The sequence below is a fragment of the Gymnogyps californianus genome, chromosome Z, assembly GCF_018139145.2.
Source record: "Gymnogyps californianus isolate 813 chromosome Z, ASM1813914v2, whole genome shotgun sequence".
Lineage (NCBI taxonomy): Eukaryota > Metazoa > Chordata > Aves > Accipitriformes > Cathartidae > Gymnogyps > Gymnogyps californianus.
The window spans coordinates 46,975,607-46,992,626 of NC_059500.1; the positions used below are offsets into that span (position 1 = coordinate 46,975,607).

A 17,020-nucleotide genomic window follows, 5' to 3' on the forward strand; every position below is an offset into this window, starting at 1 on the left:
TCTTGAAGCACACCATCAGAAGTTCTATCAAATGTATGTCAGGTGTGATAAGTGATGTGCTTTATTTCCCTTTACTGACTCGGGGTAACATTTTACCTACTGGAGGTAATGGATCAGAATACTTGCTGTCACAGAAAACACTGTCCTGCAATGGGTCCCTGAGTGGATGCTATATTCTGTAATAATACACCTTTCCATGGACTCAGGTATTCACACAGCCAAAATAGCTCCTGGACAAACCAGTGACTGTCATCTCAAGTGGTCCATACTAGCTGCTCACATCAGTGCAGTTACCTGGAATTGATTAACTGCAGTTAATGGGAATTGGAATGTCAACAGTTTTTTTGAGTGAGTTGCAGCTACTCCGGTTTTGGGGTGTGAATCCATTGTCCAGCTGGCCTGTTGTAAAGTTTGAACCCAAGATACTAGCCCTGGTCCTTGTCCCATTGCTCCCTCTCTCTACTGTCAGTGTGTCCTACAGTTCTTGTCCTAAATTGTCAAGAAAGGGGGAATCCCTCTCTATTACTGCTTAGGTCTGGAAAAGCTGTAGATACTGTACTTTGAAAATTTGCCAGAGAAGAGGACAAGAACTGTAGAACAGCACAACTACAGGAAGTGGATTCTTACCATGCAGCTTAGGAAATGACTGCGATTACAACACACTTTCAAAGTATTCTGCTTTGTAGCTCAGGCTGCTGACATTAGACTGCTGTCAGCACCTGTGGTGCATAGGAACTGCCTGTATGTTAGAATCACTAGTCCTTGCAAGGCAGAAATAAATAGCAACTTTCCTTTGCCCTGCCTGGGCTTTTTTTTTTTTTTTTTAAGCGATGAAGGGGGGTGGGTAGTGTTGCTTGTAATTTCTGTCCTTTCCAGGCTCCAGCTCCTTGTAAATCTACCCGGCAAGATAGCTTTGCCTGAACAGGTACCTACAGAGATTCACCCACAAGCAAGTATTCCCTGGTCTGAGAACGGTAGCTGAGGTGAAGGTGCACAGCAGGAGCAGCCATGTTACCAAGTGACCGTCGCAGCTACTTGTCTTTATGATACCAGTCAGATTCGAGATCCCCAAGTTCTCCTAAGTACGCAAAAAAGTCTGAGCAGTACACCGGGACCCAGCACCTCTCTTCCCTAAGTACAGCCTTCCTGCACGATGTTTGTGTTGAACGCTGCATGTGCTGGGGGAAAGACACCCTCCCCTCTACCGGACCGATGGGGAAAGCACCATCTCCTGGAAAGGGCACGTCGTGGAGAAAGACCGTACCGGACTCCAGTACAGCTTTGTTGTCTCAGCAGCAAAACACTTGGATTTAATTCGGTCTGGCTGAAGTCAGCAGGGACTGGGGGGCGGGGGGCAGGACGCTCTGCTTCTCTCCTTCAGGCGCGCGTGCAGGGTGGTGCGACAGCGCCCGCGCGCGTTCTGCCGGGTCATGCGCTTGGCTCCACCGCCGGCCCTCCCCCCGGCGACACACGCCGGCTCCCGGGACGCCGCCTCGGGCACGCTTACACAGGCGCAGGGCGAAAGGCCCGGCCGCCGGCGGCGGCCGGTGCCCCGCACCCCGTCCGCACGGGCGGTGCCCCTCACAAACACCTCGCCAGTCCCCTGACCCGCCAAGGCCCGGGAAGGACCCGCCCCGCCTGCGCGTCCCACCTCCGGCCGGCAAGGGGAAAGGGCTCTGCCCCTCGGGCCTGCCGGGGGCGGGGCGGGGAGAGGGGTTGCTCCGCGCCCTGCCTCCCCTCGGCACCGGCCCTTTGCCCCCGCCTTGGCAGGCGCTTGCTGGGCCTCCCCAGCAGCCGCCCCGCTCCCTCGCACCGGGAGCTGGCCGAGACCAGCCCCGAGGCGGCCCGGCCCGGCGCTGCTCCCCGCGGCGCCAGCGGAGGGCGGTAGCGGCCGCGCCGCCTTTAGTTCGCCGCCGCCGCGGCGCGCTGGTTCCTCCCTGGCTGCTTCCGTAGCGAGCGGCGGTGACATGTGGCGGCCGGGGGCGGCCGGCGCGGTGCGCGCCGCGCGGCGGGCGGCGGCGGCGCGGCGGCGGAGCGGAGGCCCTGGGGGCGCCCCGCTGGCGGGGACAGCCGCCGCCGGCTGCGGCCGGACGGTGAGCGTGAGGCGAGCGGGCGGGCGGCGAGGCGCGGCCTGCGCCGCCGGGAGGGAGGAGGCGAGCCGGCCGCGCCGCCGCTGCCCGCGGGCGGGCGGGGCAGCCTCGGGCCGGGCTCCCGCTGCGGGCGGGCCCTGGCGGCGGGGAGGGAAGGGCGGCCGGTGGGGCTTCCTCAGCCGGCCGCGGGCCCTTAGCCGGCCTCCGCCAGGCCCGCGGTGCCAGCCAGGGCTCCCCGGGCGGCAGCGAGGCGCGTCCTCCCTCTTTGGCTGGGGGAAGGCCGCTCCGCTCCCCGGCCGCGCCGCCCCCGTGCGAGCGGCTCTGAAGCTGGCGGCGGGGCCGACCGCCGTGCGAGGGCTGAGCGGCGCCCCGGTAGCGGCTGTCCTCGCCAGAGCGCGCATCGGCCTTCCCCCTGTGGGAAACGCAGGAGCGCAAAAGTGTGGGGCCAGTGGCCTCGGTGGTTCCCAGCCCTTGCAAGTACAGCCGTGCTGCGCTCCAGGGACGGCAGCAGCGAGGGCTGCCCAGCGGGGAACCCAGCCTTTGCTGTACTCCAAAGCTATGTGCTTGTTTGCTACCCTTTTCCAATTGCAGAAGGTGCATGGTGGCCACCCTTAGCACTGGGTTTGGTATGTGGAGGGGTGATACCAACTGTATGGTAGCACCGTGTTGGCAGCCTCAAGTCATAAATTGAGTATGAGCACAGGAATGGAGTTAACAGCCTCTCAGTCTGGCCAGAACATGAACGCATTTATGGTCTTGCAGCTTTTGATCCTAAGTGTGTATTAAAGAAATGCTGAAGGGTACAGTCAAAAACACGTAGGCATCAGTGTGTATTTTGTCAACATACATCATTGTGATGGTACAAGGAGTTTGCTGTTCTCTGTCCTTTATGTCCGTGTCATGGCTTTGGACTAACAGACCAGTTCATCTGTAATGCCTGAGCATAGATGTCAAACCATGTGGAGAGAGACGTTTTTGTGTTTTGCTCTCGTGTGTGCTTGAAGAGGGGCTGTCATAGTTCCTTTTTAAATGTCACTTGCTTTTCAGCTCAGTCTGTTAGTTTTCAAAACCTTGTGCAAGTACACAAAAAGTAATCAAAAATGCTATCTTACCATTCATCCAGAAATATATACCTTCATAGCCAAGGTTAAGAACAAAATGGCAAGCATGCTGTCTTCCTTTCTTGGTGGATAGCGTAAGTGCTTCTGCTAGTGTGTTAGACGAGGGGATCAACTTTATTTTTATCCATGTTGATGTATTGCTTCCCCTCAAAGGGTTTGCCCATTTTGCTCCCTTGTCTTACATTGCCAGTATGTTGATACAGCTTTTCTGTAATTTTGATTTGTTTTTTAAAGCTTTTCTTTAAACAGAAGAGAAATTAGAAGTGAAACAGCTTGTTTTACGGAAGAGATCTGGAATGTGAAGTGTGATGTTAGCTCTTTTGTAAGTGAGGAGGATTCAGGGCTTCTGTTTATTTCAGTTTAATATATTCATGGCTTCTAACAGAGGGACACATGTTGTTGATAATGAAGCGTCTGAGTAGTGGATACTTGTGAAAATCTTGGCCTAAGCCAGTTGTCTGAAGTTGCTCAGTAATTCTGTGGTAGAGCAATAGGAAAGAAAACAGTTCTCCTCTTTCCTAGGTCACTATTCTAAGAATAAAATTGGGGTTTTTTTCATGAGTTTGTATCAGAAGACAAGGATATTCTAGATTGCCTCAATCATCCAAGGACTAAAGCTGCATAATTCTTTCCATATTAGCTCTGTGATATAGAATATGAGTATTTTACTTGGGCGGAGGGGGAGGGAAAGGTCTTCAAGGATCTATTTAATTTATGTGACAAATATCTAATTTATAATTCTTCATGTTTTAACTTTTAATTCCATTTTACTTATGCTTACTTTCAACAGCAATTACAACATTCTTCAGATGTGAAGAGCAAGACTGTTCGGTTCATGAATTTAAGAAGTGCAGGAACTCTGAATGACACAAGGTAAATTTTATTTTGAGATATTTATATGAAAATATTGTCTCTGCATTTTAAAATAATTTCTAGACATGGTAAGACTATCAAACTGATGTAATATTGATATGATGATGTAAAGGAAAAGTACAGTTTTAGTGAAAAGCATTTTGGGTGAATTGGGAAGTCAGGAAATAATTCATATACCTAAACATAGGTGTGTAGCACCGTTTCACGTATGTCATGGTACATGAAATCTCTGCTTGCGCTGAAAGGATGTGACACAGTACCTGTCAGAGACTTCTCCCCTTCTGATGCAGCAGTTGGAGGCCCAATGAAGGATTGTGCGGATGTCTAAAATGGCTCTTACCATTAAGTACCTGAACTGCACCCTGAACCAGTGCATGAATCCTGCCTAATCCTAAGGCTTTCCATTCTCCACGCCCCCAGGTGTTTCTGTGGTGTCCCTCGCATAAGTGGCATAGAGTGTATTTCAGTAACTGTCTAGCAAGAAACTTTTTAAAAAAATTACGTTCTCTGTCATCAGCTGAAAGATACTGAGTCACCATAGTTCACAGTAACGGTTGTATTGCCATACCCATTAGCAAAAACTGAAATGATTTCACTGAATTGTCTGTTGCTAGAGATACCCACCTACACACTCAGCTAAAAGTTGACACTGATATGGATGGAAAAACATGATTTAATTACATTTAGTTAATTAAACTGATCTACACTTTGTTCCCACTAACTTTTTCTACTTATTTAAAGAGGATAACAGAAGCAGTCTCACAAGTGCTGTAAGCCTTACGTAATGGCTACAAGGGTGCTTTAAAACTCTCTGAAGAAGAAAGTAATTGTATGTATTAGTTCATAAGCACACTTTAAATAACATCTAATTACCGGGCTGCGTTGGTAATTCCAGCTGAGAAGTCAAATGCTGTATGTAGACATGATGTGATATTGATGTTTCTAAACTACTTACAGCTACAGTGAGTTTCTTAGTCAAATGACATGCTTCTAAACAGAAGATGCTTGTCTCTATTTGTAAAGTTCAAAACTAAGTAATTCTTGCACAGAGTCCTTTTATGAAAATTCCTTATTTTGAAATCTAACTCTGTCCTCTTGGTACACAGCGGTCAGTATATCTAAGGAAAGAAGTACATATTGTGCAGTTAAGAGATCTCTGCTACCAAAATTTCAAAATTCCACCTCCATTTATAAGGTGGATTGTTACCTACATTACCTTAAGAAAAATGACTGCTCATTTTATATGATCATTTCATGGTTACTGTTTCCTCCAAGGTCATGGTCTTGGTATGTCTTTATTATAGGGAAAATACTGTCTTCCGTGGTTTTCCTCCTAATTATGGGCTTGTATGTCATTTGTAGCTCTTTAGATGAGACCACTTATGAAAAACTGGCTGAAGAAACACTGGACTCCTTAGCAGATTTCTTTGAGGACCTGACAGATAAGCCTTTTACCCCAGAAGATTATGATGTCTCTTTAGGGGTAAGTTTTAAACATCTTATTACCACTGTCATTATTGTAGATTTTTTTTTTTTCTTTGAAGGAGAATTTTAAATTAGTCACCTTAGTGCAAACACTTAAAATACAGTGAGTTTTTACAGCTTTATTGTTAAAATATGCCTGTTTATACTGACTGGAGCAACTGTTCTGGTAAAAAGTAACACATGCTGTTGTATGATTTCAGGATTTAAAATGTTTGGTGTACAGAGAAAGACATAGAATAACGAATGAGCAGACGAGGAGATAGAAACTGGTTTCTAATTTCACAGTGGTCTGTAAATTTTTCTAAACACACATAGACTTCTGACATCAGCAGTCACGTCTGTCCTGGTGAATACTAGGACAGGCCTACGTGCCATAGTACATATACATCACGTGTAACTGGTAGAGCAGTTTCTTTGATTGCCCTGAATACTGAGAAGCAGCATTTGTCTTGACCAGGTAGAGTACGTTTGTCCTGGCTTTACTGATGACAGCCTGTGTTGGAGAGAAGCAACAAGAGGATGCAATGTTTAGATAGGTGGTTACAAAAGTGAGACCAGAGCATACATGGGGAGAAGGCTACTGTCACGGGAGACATTGGGTGACTGCTAGCCTGATAATCGGAGCCTTTAATAGGTCAGCCACTCAAATTCTTTTACAGGGGTGACAGACTCAGATGAAAAATGTCCATTCTATTTGTGTAGGGAATTTATTATTTTTATATACAATTCCTGAAGTGTTTTTTATGTTACAGCCCTCTACATGACTTGGAGGAGAGTGCAGTTTCTCTCTACACTGCTGTCTGCAACACAGGTCTATTTTTCTGAGGTCACATAACTGCTGCTCCCTCTTCATGTCTTACCACAAGGAGGTTGCTTTCTATTAGCCCTGTCAGTTAAGGTTTTATGCTCAGGGACATTGAAGCAGATGGTTTGGGTTGCACTGTGCAAAAAAAAAAACAAAACCAAAACCAGAAGACTTCGTAGTTCTCGGACTACCTCCTGTGTAACTTTGTCATCATACTGTTCATTCTTTATTTCTTACAGCTAGGATAGGAAATAATGTATTGTTAGCAGGATTCTGTTGTTGCCCTTAGCAAATACTATTTGTTGCTTTAATTAAGCATGTACTTAATATTATAGCTAATTGCTTTTCTGGTGAAAAGCAAAGAATTGTTTAACTATTACTATTCAGTATGTTTTAGCATATCAGCACCTATTAGCCTGATTTTGAAGAGCTTAGGACAAAAATTAGCAAAAAGATTATAATTTACCTCTTTAATGTTCTTAGACACTTCATTACATGAAGGTGATGAGTCATCTTATGTCAGAATTTTATCTCCAGCCACTGTAGAGTGAATTGTGTTTGACATTGACTCACTGTGAGGCTCAAAAGGAATTATTTTTACATCCATCGTAATTTCTACCAGTACTCCTTTGTTGCATAGACTTTATGATGACATAATAATATGTTGTCGTTTCTGTTAAGAGCGAAAGGTTAAATAGTCCCAAGTTTACCAAAGTTAATTCCAAACAAACAAGGCTAGTGCCATAGCAAGCCACAAGGTGGCGAACGTGATAAAGGTCTGTTATGCCCGTGAACTGTTACAAATTTGATTTCTTCATGCAATGTATATCTTTGTGTCCAGGGAAAAAATCTCTTTCGAAGAATATTCTGGTTACTAGGAGCTAACAAACATTCATCCAGTAGTACAAACCACGTACAGTAGTATTCCTTAAAATATGGTAAAAATATCTTGCAATTTAAATTCTTAAAAACTCAAGTTGTATTTTCTAGTATTTCAAAAGTATTGCAAAGTGTATGGGAAAATGTTCTAAACGCAGTGTTAGAAGTTAACGTTTATTTAATTTGCAATGACAGAGCAACAACACTCTCCAACAGCTGACACACAATGTAAGCAAGAGTACAAATTTTTTGTTAACTCTTTGGAAACCTATTTACTTACAGTGTTTCTGTAGCATACAGCGTAACATCATGCTGAATACTTAATACAGCACTAAAGAGCACGTAGAAGAATAGTGAAACCTTTATATCGCTATTCAGGCGTAATCCCCCAACCTACTCTTATTCTGCTGTATCTCTACAGATCTAAGACTGCTGAGATACAGAAAAGTTTGAATTCTGACAACCAGAGAAGTAGCTTGTTCTTTTCCTTCTTTGCACTAAACCAATATCCAATTAACGTAAGTGGCAGGACAACCTGATGGCAATATTAACCAGGGGAGCCTTTTATTTTTATTTTATTGATCACAGATATAAATCGCTTATCAAGCACAGAAACAGCATGGAAACTAAGGTAAAAAAGTCAGACCTTGAGTGTATTATTTCATGGCTGATGATCCTTGAGATATGTCAGAAACCAGTAACACTGAGTTACTTTGTAGGGGAAGGAAGCTCTAAGCTGCTGCCTGTGCTATAGAATAAGTTTGCAGGCAGGAGGTACTCATGAATGAAAGTATTTATCCCCACAGTAAGTGTTTACACATAGCAAATAGCTCTAGCAATGATCGTAGCTCTAGTAGTATCTTCTGACTAAACCATGAAAAGTATGATTCCTGGAAAGAAGCTTTATCATGCTATAGGTCATGAAGTATTTGAGAAACTGTAGATTAAATGTGACTAACCTATTACCTGAATCATCAAACTGTATTCTGTAGAGATACCCTTTTTAATTAGCGTAATTCAGATCAGCTGTAGGTTAACTCTAGTCCAAGTAGTGTTGTTCTTTTAAAGTTAGGACAGAAATATTTTTGTCAGTTAGGTATGTTTTTCAAACGCACTTGTGAAAATGTCAGAGAAATGTGTATCATGTCAGTAAGAAATGTGAGTAAGAAAGAGAAAATAAATGCTCACTAGATGATGGTCTAAAGCTGGCATAACTAAAACAAACCAAACCTCATGGAGTTTAGAAGTGGAACATTTTTGAGGTGTGATTCAGGATCTAGGCACTTCATCAGAATTATTGGAGAAAGAATTGTGTTTATTCACTGGGAAACTGTTACAGTTACTTAAGAAAAGTTAGGTAAAATTGCATGGCTCAGGAATCTAGCGATGACACATAAAGCTTCTTGACTTTGAACCACACCAGTTCTGCATTGTTCATGAATAGAAAAAGTTGTTACTGGATGATGTTTTAATAGTTGCAAAATGAACTAGCAGTCCTTCCAAGATGACAGGTCAAAGCTCAAGAGTATTATTTAAGTAGTGCCATTGTGAATGGTGCAAATACACTAAATCAAACTCTAACCAGAAGGTCTAAAGTCTAGATCAGACTCAAAGATATGCAGGTTGCCCTAGGTATTAACACAAGTTTTTGATACCTAATGATCATTCTCCCAAGCTATTATTGTTTGGGAAATAGTTGGGAATGTGATACAGATATCTAAGTTTATATACTGCAGATGACGTAATTGTTGTCAAGTAACAGGATGCAAATTTTTAATTTCTCACTTATTTTCTTTGCGTTTTAAGAGTGGAGTTCTAACAGTTAAATTAGGTGGAGACATGGGAACATATGTAATCAATAAGCAAACACCAAACCGGCAGATTTGGCTGTCCTCACCCACTAGGTAAGTTATGTGTAAGTTAGTTATGTAATGTCTGCAGACTGGGTGGAAATGTACTTCCCCTTTTTTATAGCACGGCACAGACTATGTAATATCCTTTTCATAAGTAACCCTTTTACTCAGTATATTCTCGAAACATGATATAATCTAAATGTTCAATAATAATTTGTTATAGAGGTTTGAGGCACAGTGCAGTATACTGACATACCTAAATTAATCCAGGAAATGTGTAATACAGAATTTTCATACCCTGTTCCAGTCCAAAACCACTGTCTACAGGAGTATAGCCTACTCATAGAAGAAATAAACAGCTATGATTAAAAAGAAAAACCCAAGCTTCTGTTGGAAAAAGAGTGATGATGATGTTATGATCTAAACCTCTCTTTGTATTTAGACAGGGTGGCTCCTTCCCCTTTAAGCTTGTGGGATTTCCTGCTTTATATGTTTATGTGCTCTCCCACTGGTTGTTTTTGTCAAGCATCTGCACGTTTCGGGAGCCTTGGCTAGCTGTTCCCTCTGCCTTCTCTAATGCTGTGTTGTGATCCATTCCAGGTTTTCTCGTTGGTTTCAGCAAGGAGAGCAGCCAGATATGTGGGAAAATGTTGTAGCTGTCTCCCCCGAAAAATTGTATTCTCTGCCACTGTCCCAGGCAAAGAACTGAGGGAGTTGGTCAGTGTTACTGGTGAAGGAACCAGCTAGCTGGAAAGTATGAGCACTCCAGTAACTATGCAGGCGTACCTCTTGAATGTTGTTCAGAAAGAATGCATTGATTGCAAAACCAGGAATGGTTTTGCAGTAGTAGAATTCTGTAGTAGGGTTTGTGTCAGGGGGAAAAAAAAAAACCACAATGGAATTTAAGATTTTAAGAGAAACAATTTTAATAGACATAAATTTTACCTAAAGAAAATTCTAACTTTGCTGTAGTGTACTTATGTACTGGCTGGTGCACAGCATACTAGGTGAGCAATTTTTTTCTACTAACTCCTCTCCTATCCCAGAATCCTTTTATTAATTAAATAATTTACTTAACAGGTACATGACTTGCTAAGGCAAAGGGCTAGCAAGCTAACGAACCTTTTTGTTTAGACAGATGCAGGCTGTGTGTCAGAATTTATTCATTCAGTGTATTTTGCAACAAGCATAATTTCTGAACATTGATTCTGCTTAAGATGACTATAAGATTTTTGTGTCACTGACACAAAGGTTTCACCTATTTATGAAAACCAAAATTCAGAGAATTCCTATCTGTTTGGAGCCAGCTCTAGTTAAGCTAAGACATACATGCTCCAGAATATGGAATTTGTGAAAAAATGTTAAAATTTTCTTTTTTTTTTTTTTTTTTGATTGTTCTGGTAGTGAATAAAAATACACAAGGAAAGAGATAAACTTGAAAATCCTCTGACAGTATTTTTCATCATCTGTGATGAAAAATGATTCACCGACAAACATTAAGTTTTTTGCTTCCTTAACTGGCATCATGGTAAATAGTGGTATTTCCTGAAATATGATGCTACATGTTCACTTACTTCCTAACTTGTGAAAAGCAACTCCAGCAAATACTGTATGATCTGGAGTGACATACTTCTTAAATGCAATATACGAGGAAGTGAAAGAAGCAAATGTTACTGCCAGTGATCACTTGCATTGAATGTTATATTTGGGAAATTTGTACAGTAAATGTAGAATCTTGAGTCCTTAAGAACGCATCCCAAGGGAGACAAATTCTTAAGATGTGAGAGAGAGACATTTTCTTGAATTTTTTTTTACCTTGTTTGCTATCATGCATCTATACACTGAAGTGAACTTAAGCTTGTGTTTGTAAAGCCTTACTTAGTTGACAATTTAAAAAAAGGGGGTGAGGGTGTGGGTGCAACCTGCCAGCAGTGTGATTGCAGTAATTTCATGTAGCTCCTTTGACTGAAAAGACTTTTCAACCTTACACAGCATCTCTTAGTAATAACTTAATGTGATATTTTAAATCTTCTCTCTTACTGTTTAAAAATGTATGTAGACTTCCCATGAGAAATATATTTAGTCTATATTTAACTTTGTAGGCATTTTATAGAATTCACAAGATCCTTGCTTAAATTATTAATTTAAATGAAAAAAGTCACATTTGTACAGCATTTTGGAGATTCAGAGAACTGTGTAGATGTTTCATATGCTAACTGTATTACTGATACTTACCATGTAACATTTAGAAACAGTTTGAATAACTTATGCATTTCTTTGCTTTGTCATTGTTGGTTAAATGGCCTGTCTCAGCCTGATTTTCATGAATGGCTGCATCCCATTCTGTCATTCTCTAGGTGCAGGACAGTATAAACATACGCTTGTGCTGCAAAGATAAAGAAGTGAGAAATGCATAGTAAAGTAACTGGAGCACATAATCTCGATCCCAAATAGTTACCAGTTCACATACAGCAAGTGAGATTTCAGTGGAAGTGACTTTGATTTGTGTTTGCATTTGTGACTTCTCATAGTTTCATTAGTGGTTGGAAAGTTCTCCATTTGAATATTGCAAGTAATTCAGGATATTCAAGGTTCAGGTTAGTGTTTATGTTTGTAGAGAACCTGCAGATTGTTCTTGTGTATATATAGGATAGTCTGTTTTCTAGCAGACTTTGTGCGTGGATTGTCTGAGTTCCAAGGCATTTTGTCCTGTGCGTTCAAGGATAAGACTGATGATTTGTCTGTTTATCCCAGACGACCGTTTTATTCCTTTCTCTTTTCTTAGTTTCTCTAGCTGATGTTAACAGTAGTGAGTGCCTTTCAGTCCTGTTTCAGATGTGAAGAACTGGGTGGATAGAAAGGTCTGGAATGGAACCTGGGTGTTCAAGTTTCTTTCTTCATACTTAATTTAGGCCTGAAAAATCAAGCTAACAACTATATGATAGCTCAGAGGAAAATAGCATTTTAAATATAAATCTCCCACATGCCAATATATTTGCTTTCAGCTGGTAAATTCTTTTGTTGCATCTACAAAGAAAGTGAGAATGGTGATCTGTGTTCTGCTGTGCTTAGAATATCTGCATGTGACTGCTGCAAGAACTAATCAATAGCATTAATTCAGCATTATACAAATATCCCTTGTAATATTTGTATGGAAGAAAATTATACGGGTGAGGGAGGAAGGGGGTAAGGGAAGAAATTGGGGAAATCAGTGCCAAAAGCAAGAAGGGAAGGAGCTTGTGTCCGCTGGGAGTGACTGATACATCTTGTCACCTTTCAGATAGATCTGTTGGATGGCTCAGCAGTTCCTGGCAGATCTGGCCTTTTCTGCTCCACTTCCCCAGGCTGCCCACCAGTCCTTCTCCACACTGTCTGTTCCTTTTCCTGGGCGCTCTCTGGGGTACATTATAAATACAGGCTTCCAGCAGCTCCCCATGAATAATCTGTACTTACACAGTGTGTGTTTTGTTTTCTAGTGGGCCCAAGCGGTATGACTGGACTGGACGGAATTGGGTGTATTCTCATGACAGAGTATCCCTTCATGAACTACTATCAAAAGAATTTTCAACAGCGTTAAAAACTAAATTGGATTTGTCCTGCTTAATATATTCTGGGAAAGAAGATACTTGATGGATGGTATTCTACCTCGTGGAAGTTTAAAGACTTTAACCACAAGCCAAGCCTTTCCTTGGTTTCTGAAGTACCTGAGCTTAATTCTGTTGTTGTTTTTCTTGACATCACTATGTTATGCAACAAAAACGAAAATAATATATTTTTCTCTAGTACTCAGTCTTTGGGTTTCTGTGTCACTGCTTGAATGTGTGTCCATGTAGCACAGGTGGTTGAGGTCGCCCTTCCTGTCACTGCATTTCTTACTTTCTTACTGCAGAAGTAAGTCATGAATTCTTACTGTCTGTAGTCTTGTTTGGATGTAAGGACTGACCCACCTGGTGACTTCTGACCAGCACACAAATGCTAAACTTCTTTTGGTGAGACATTCACCCAAACCAAGAAATGCCTGTGAATCGCATTGACATAAGTTGTGGTACTGTGAATGCATTGCATTATAACTTGTGGCTATTGTGAGTGATTAACACATCACAGTCAAATTGAACATGTCATAAATGAAATGACTGTGGCAGGTAGAAACTTTTAATTTTGTGTAATGCATGTAATAAGAGTTTTTCTCTCAGTATTGCAGAACTTGCTCTTTTCTCCAAATTCTAAATTCTGGTTTCTTTCACATTAGGATTTTTTTTGAGCTAAACTTTAAATTACTTAGAGGTCTGTGTGGAACTGGAAAGGCTGGTATGTGATGTTTAAGCCGTGCAGCAGTATCTCTGCAAACACTTCATTCTGTTACTGTGGATTTCTCTTTCTGTTCCCTTTTGTTCTTCAAAGAGTAAAAATGCGTAATTTATTGACCTTTTTTTTTTTAGTTGAGCAAAATTAAGATCCTCTAATGGTAGCAAAAATGTGCACTAGTTTTGTTCTGCTGCATTTCTTAAGTGGGCTTAGATTATTTTTTTTTTCACCATAATACAACAAGGCTCCCCTTAGTACCATGCTGATGCAGAAGCTTTTGCCTTTTTGCTTCTTAGAATTGAGTATGGTACTTACGCTGATGAAGCTGTCTTTTTCAGGCTGTTAAAAAATGAGAATGAAATAAATTATATACTCCAGATCTTAAACCAAGAAGCTTTAAAAGAAATTGTGAACTGCCAGAAGAACACTTCAACACTTGCACTGTTGTATTACCACTGGTGGTTTTTAATTGCCTATAAAACGGAAGCACAAAGTTGTTGCCTAATACTTGAGGCAACAGTTATACCATACTCCTATAAATGGTTTATCAATGTATGAAAAGATGTTCAGTGCAAACTGTTTTTCTTCTTGGTTCCTCTGATGCTTGTGGTTAGTTTGGCATGATTCTCTGGCTAGCTAGAATTATTACAGATGTGATTAATTTTGTCACTGAAAAACAATAGCTATAGTATTGTTGCCCAGTATTTGCATTTAAAGTATAAGTGTTGTTACCTGCTATTTCCCACCATTAAATAGAGAGTAACATTTAACTGGAAGCAGCTCTTGGTTAATTGTGCATGCTGTTTGCATGTTTTGCAATCAAAATAAAAAAATATGACAATTACCTGAAATTTCAGCTCTACTGGATGAGGTAAATACAGTGACTACCAACTCATATGAGTACAAGAGTAAAAGATGCTTTTTTTAAGAAAGGAAAGCTAAAAATAGAACATCTTTTTACTGTTTTGAATTTGGAACACTGAAAATAATTTACAGCATATGCAAAATGATAGTATTTAGCTCAGTCTCCTAGTAGTTCAAATAGCTATTTAAACACATTTGTATAGATGTTAATGACTTGATACTTGAATCAAGGATACTTCCTCCTGGTTCTTCCTTTGCCTGATCACGTATAGCTTGTGTAATTTTTCTGATTGACTTTTCCAAAAATTATTTTCTTAAGTAATTTGCATGCAACATATTCACTAACATGCATCTGATTCAGATTTGGAGGTTCATTCTCCATTCCCTTATGTCTCGTGCAAATGTTTATACCAAAATAAAGTTGCATGTAGAATTCTTAATTCATTATGTAAAGGTGTGATTTCAGGCTATGATGATAAAGCTAAAGACCGCAGCCATGCATATTGTTTTTAATTCTTTGTGTTTCTTAAAACACTGGAAAGATTCTGTTCAAAATTTGGCCAGTCGGAATGGATTTTATAAGAGCACTTCAGCTTTTGCATTTGATGTGCCTTTCCCTTCATCCTTAATGCTACTGCTATTTATGCAAACAATTTCCTGGGTTTAGGTATCTGAGTAACATGGATTTAATCTAACTGGTGAAGATAAATAGCGTCAGCAAGTTAGAATGAGTTTTATCTTGGTGTACAAAATGAATCACAGGACGTGACTCATTTTTTGCTCTAATACTTGCATCAAATTGTAAGTAAGGGCAAGGACTCCGTCAGCCGTCATGTTCGTACAGTGGAGGCACAGGACGAGCTCCGATCCTAATGTCAGATTCTGCATATTGCCCCGTGACAAATAACTCTTCCATACTATTTTTTACTTCCATAACTCACTTGAATAAGCAGATGGTTCTATGGTTACACACCTGACATCAGGTCGATAGTTTCTTGCTTCACCTCTCCCAAAAGAAATAGCTGAAGAAAAATCCTTTGATACTACGGACAGTATCGATAAGAACCATCGCGTTACTGGCAGCATTTTTCCCACAAGACAGTTGCTCCATCTTCAGTGAAGGAAAACGTATAGAGTAGTTTTGAAGGACAAGTATTGGCATTTGTAGCTGTACTGGATGCTCAGACTCAGCAGAGAAAGTGGGGTGTGTTGGGTTTTTCAGGTATATCAGAGTTTCCACCAATAGCTAATCGCTCTTCCTGATGATTGTATTTTTCTGCTTCTGGCCTACAGTCTGAAAGTCCTAGCATGTCTAACCTTGCTAAAATTCACTGTTTCCTGTGTGCCAGTGAGTTCTTTGGAAGTCTCGATTGATTCATGTAGTCCAGCTTACAGCACCTGCTTGTGGTCTGTATTGGTCACAAAATACTACATTTGTTTGACAGGAGTTATGTGCCTAAATGCTTGTCTGGTTGGTTCATTTTCCTTTCCACTTGTGGTAATTCTTAAGAAACATTACCTCTTCCCTGCAAGACTGCTCCATGTGATAAAATCATCCTGTCTTGTTTCCTTAAAATTCCCAAAGTCTTTTATCAGCTTCAATAAATGGGATAAAGACCCGTTCTGAAGAGGTGGTAGCCGAATAAGGGAAGGGGGATTCGCAGGGAGGTTTGTGTTTAATTACTTTTAGCTTCTGGTTCATGGTTGAACTCCGTGATTGTGCTAACTAGCTCTGGAATGTGTGGGAGTCCTGGGAAGGAAGGCGGAGGCTCGCCAGAATACCTGGAAGAGCATTCAAAATAGAAAAGGAAGCATGGGAGCGGCAGAAGCAAAGGCTATCAGGAAGAGATTAACTTTGCCCAAGGGCTGATGTCGTTGGCAGGGCAAGGAAAGACGAGGGGCAAGCTGCATCATGTTGTGGCCCCTTAGGGGATGGTATTTTAAATTTACTGCACACCACTATTTATAATTGTAACCAATCAAACATGTTCCAGTCCATTTTGCTATTGAGGTTTTGTTGGGTTTGTTGGGTTTTTTTGGGTGGGGTTTTTTTTTTTGGAACTCCTGTTTAAAGATAAGAAGAAGTTGTTCGGAGTTACGTCCCCCTCTGTCCCAAATTGTCTTTTATGTAAATTGTACTGTTGGCAGTCATAGAACAAAGGCAAGATTCATGACCTCTACCAAAGGAGATAGCCAGTGGAGGCTGGGGGTAGAATACACAGAGCTATGAACAAATAACGTTTTTTAAACAGTTATTCATTACAAACTTTTTTTGGAATTCAGGTTAAGGAAGGACAGACAAGTTTAGATAAGGAAACAATAGATGTTTAAAACAAGCCATATAACGTTGCTGCCCTCTCCAATTTGCTGAATTGTTTTAAAAATTGTTTGTCTCATGGTAATTATGCTAAGTGATCAGTATTACAATGAGTAATTTTGTAAGCATTGTTAGTTTCCAGATGTAGGCTCTTCTGCTAGCCATCAATGTTCTCTACTGTTCTACTAAAAAAAATTAGGAATACATTAAATATGTCAGTAGTATTACTCCTCTTCACAGCATTTTAGAACCATAACCAACCATTGCAAGGCCACTATTACAAAAGTAGCTTCAGAAAAAGGAAAACATTTAAAGAACTAACAGATGAAGTTTTTAAACATTCATTAAGGAAACAGACACCCAGCACAGTGTAAACCAAATAACCTGACACATACCTGGAAGACTACATTTCTACTCCTCATGCCTTG

General features: G+C 41.2%; 1 protein-coding gene across 1 annotated transcript; it reads left to right on the forward strand.

Moving 5' to 3' along the window:
* Positions 1-1,967: 1,967 nt before the first annotated feature.
* On the forward strand, positions 1,968-12,895 carry FXN (frataxin). The gene is made up of 5 exons (XM_050913702.1): positions 1,968-2,093; positions 4,002-4,084; positions 5,447-5,567; positions 9,060-9,157; positions 12,583-12,895. The coding sequence occupies exons 1-5, from the start codon at positions 1,968-1,970 to the stop codon at positions 12,734-12,736; spliced, it is 582 nt and encodes a 193-aa protein (XP_050769659.1). The 3' UTR covers positions 12,737-12,895.
* Positions 12,896-17,020: the final 4,125 nt, after the last annotated feature.

Bases quoted from the DNA above. Each gene is read 5' to 3' on its own strand.
- FXN (XM_050913702.1), top strand. From the start codon at position 1,968: ATGTGGCGGCCGGGGGCGGCCGGCGCGGTGCGCGCCGCGCGGCGGGCG. The intron at 5,568-9,059 runs GTAAGTTTTAAA...TTGCGTTTTAAG, and splicing joins ATTATGATGTCTCTTTAGGG to AGTGGAGTTCTAACAGTTAA. The intron at 9,158-12,582 runs GTAAGTTATGTG...TTTGTTTTCTAG, and splicing joins TGGCTGTCCTCACCCACTAG to TGGGCCCAAGCGGTATGACT.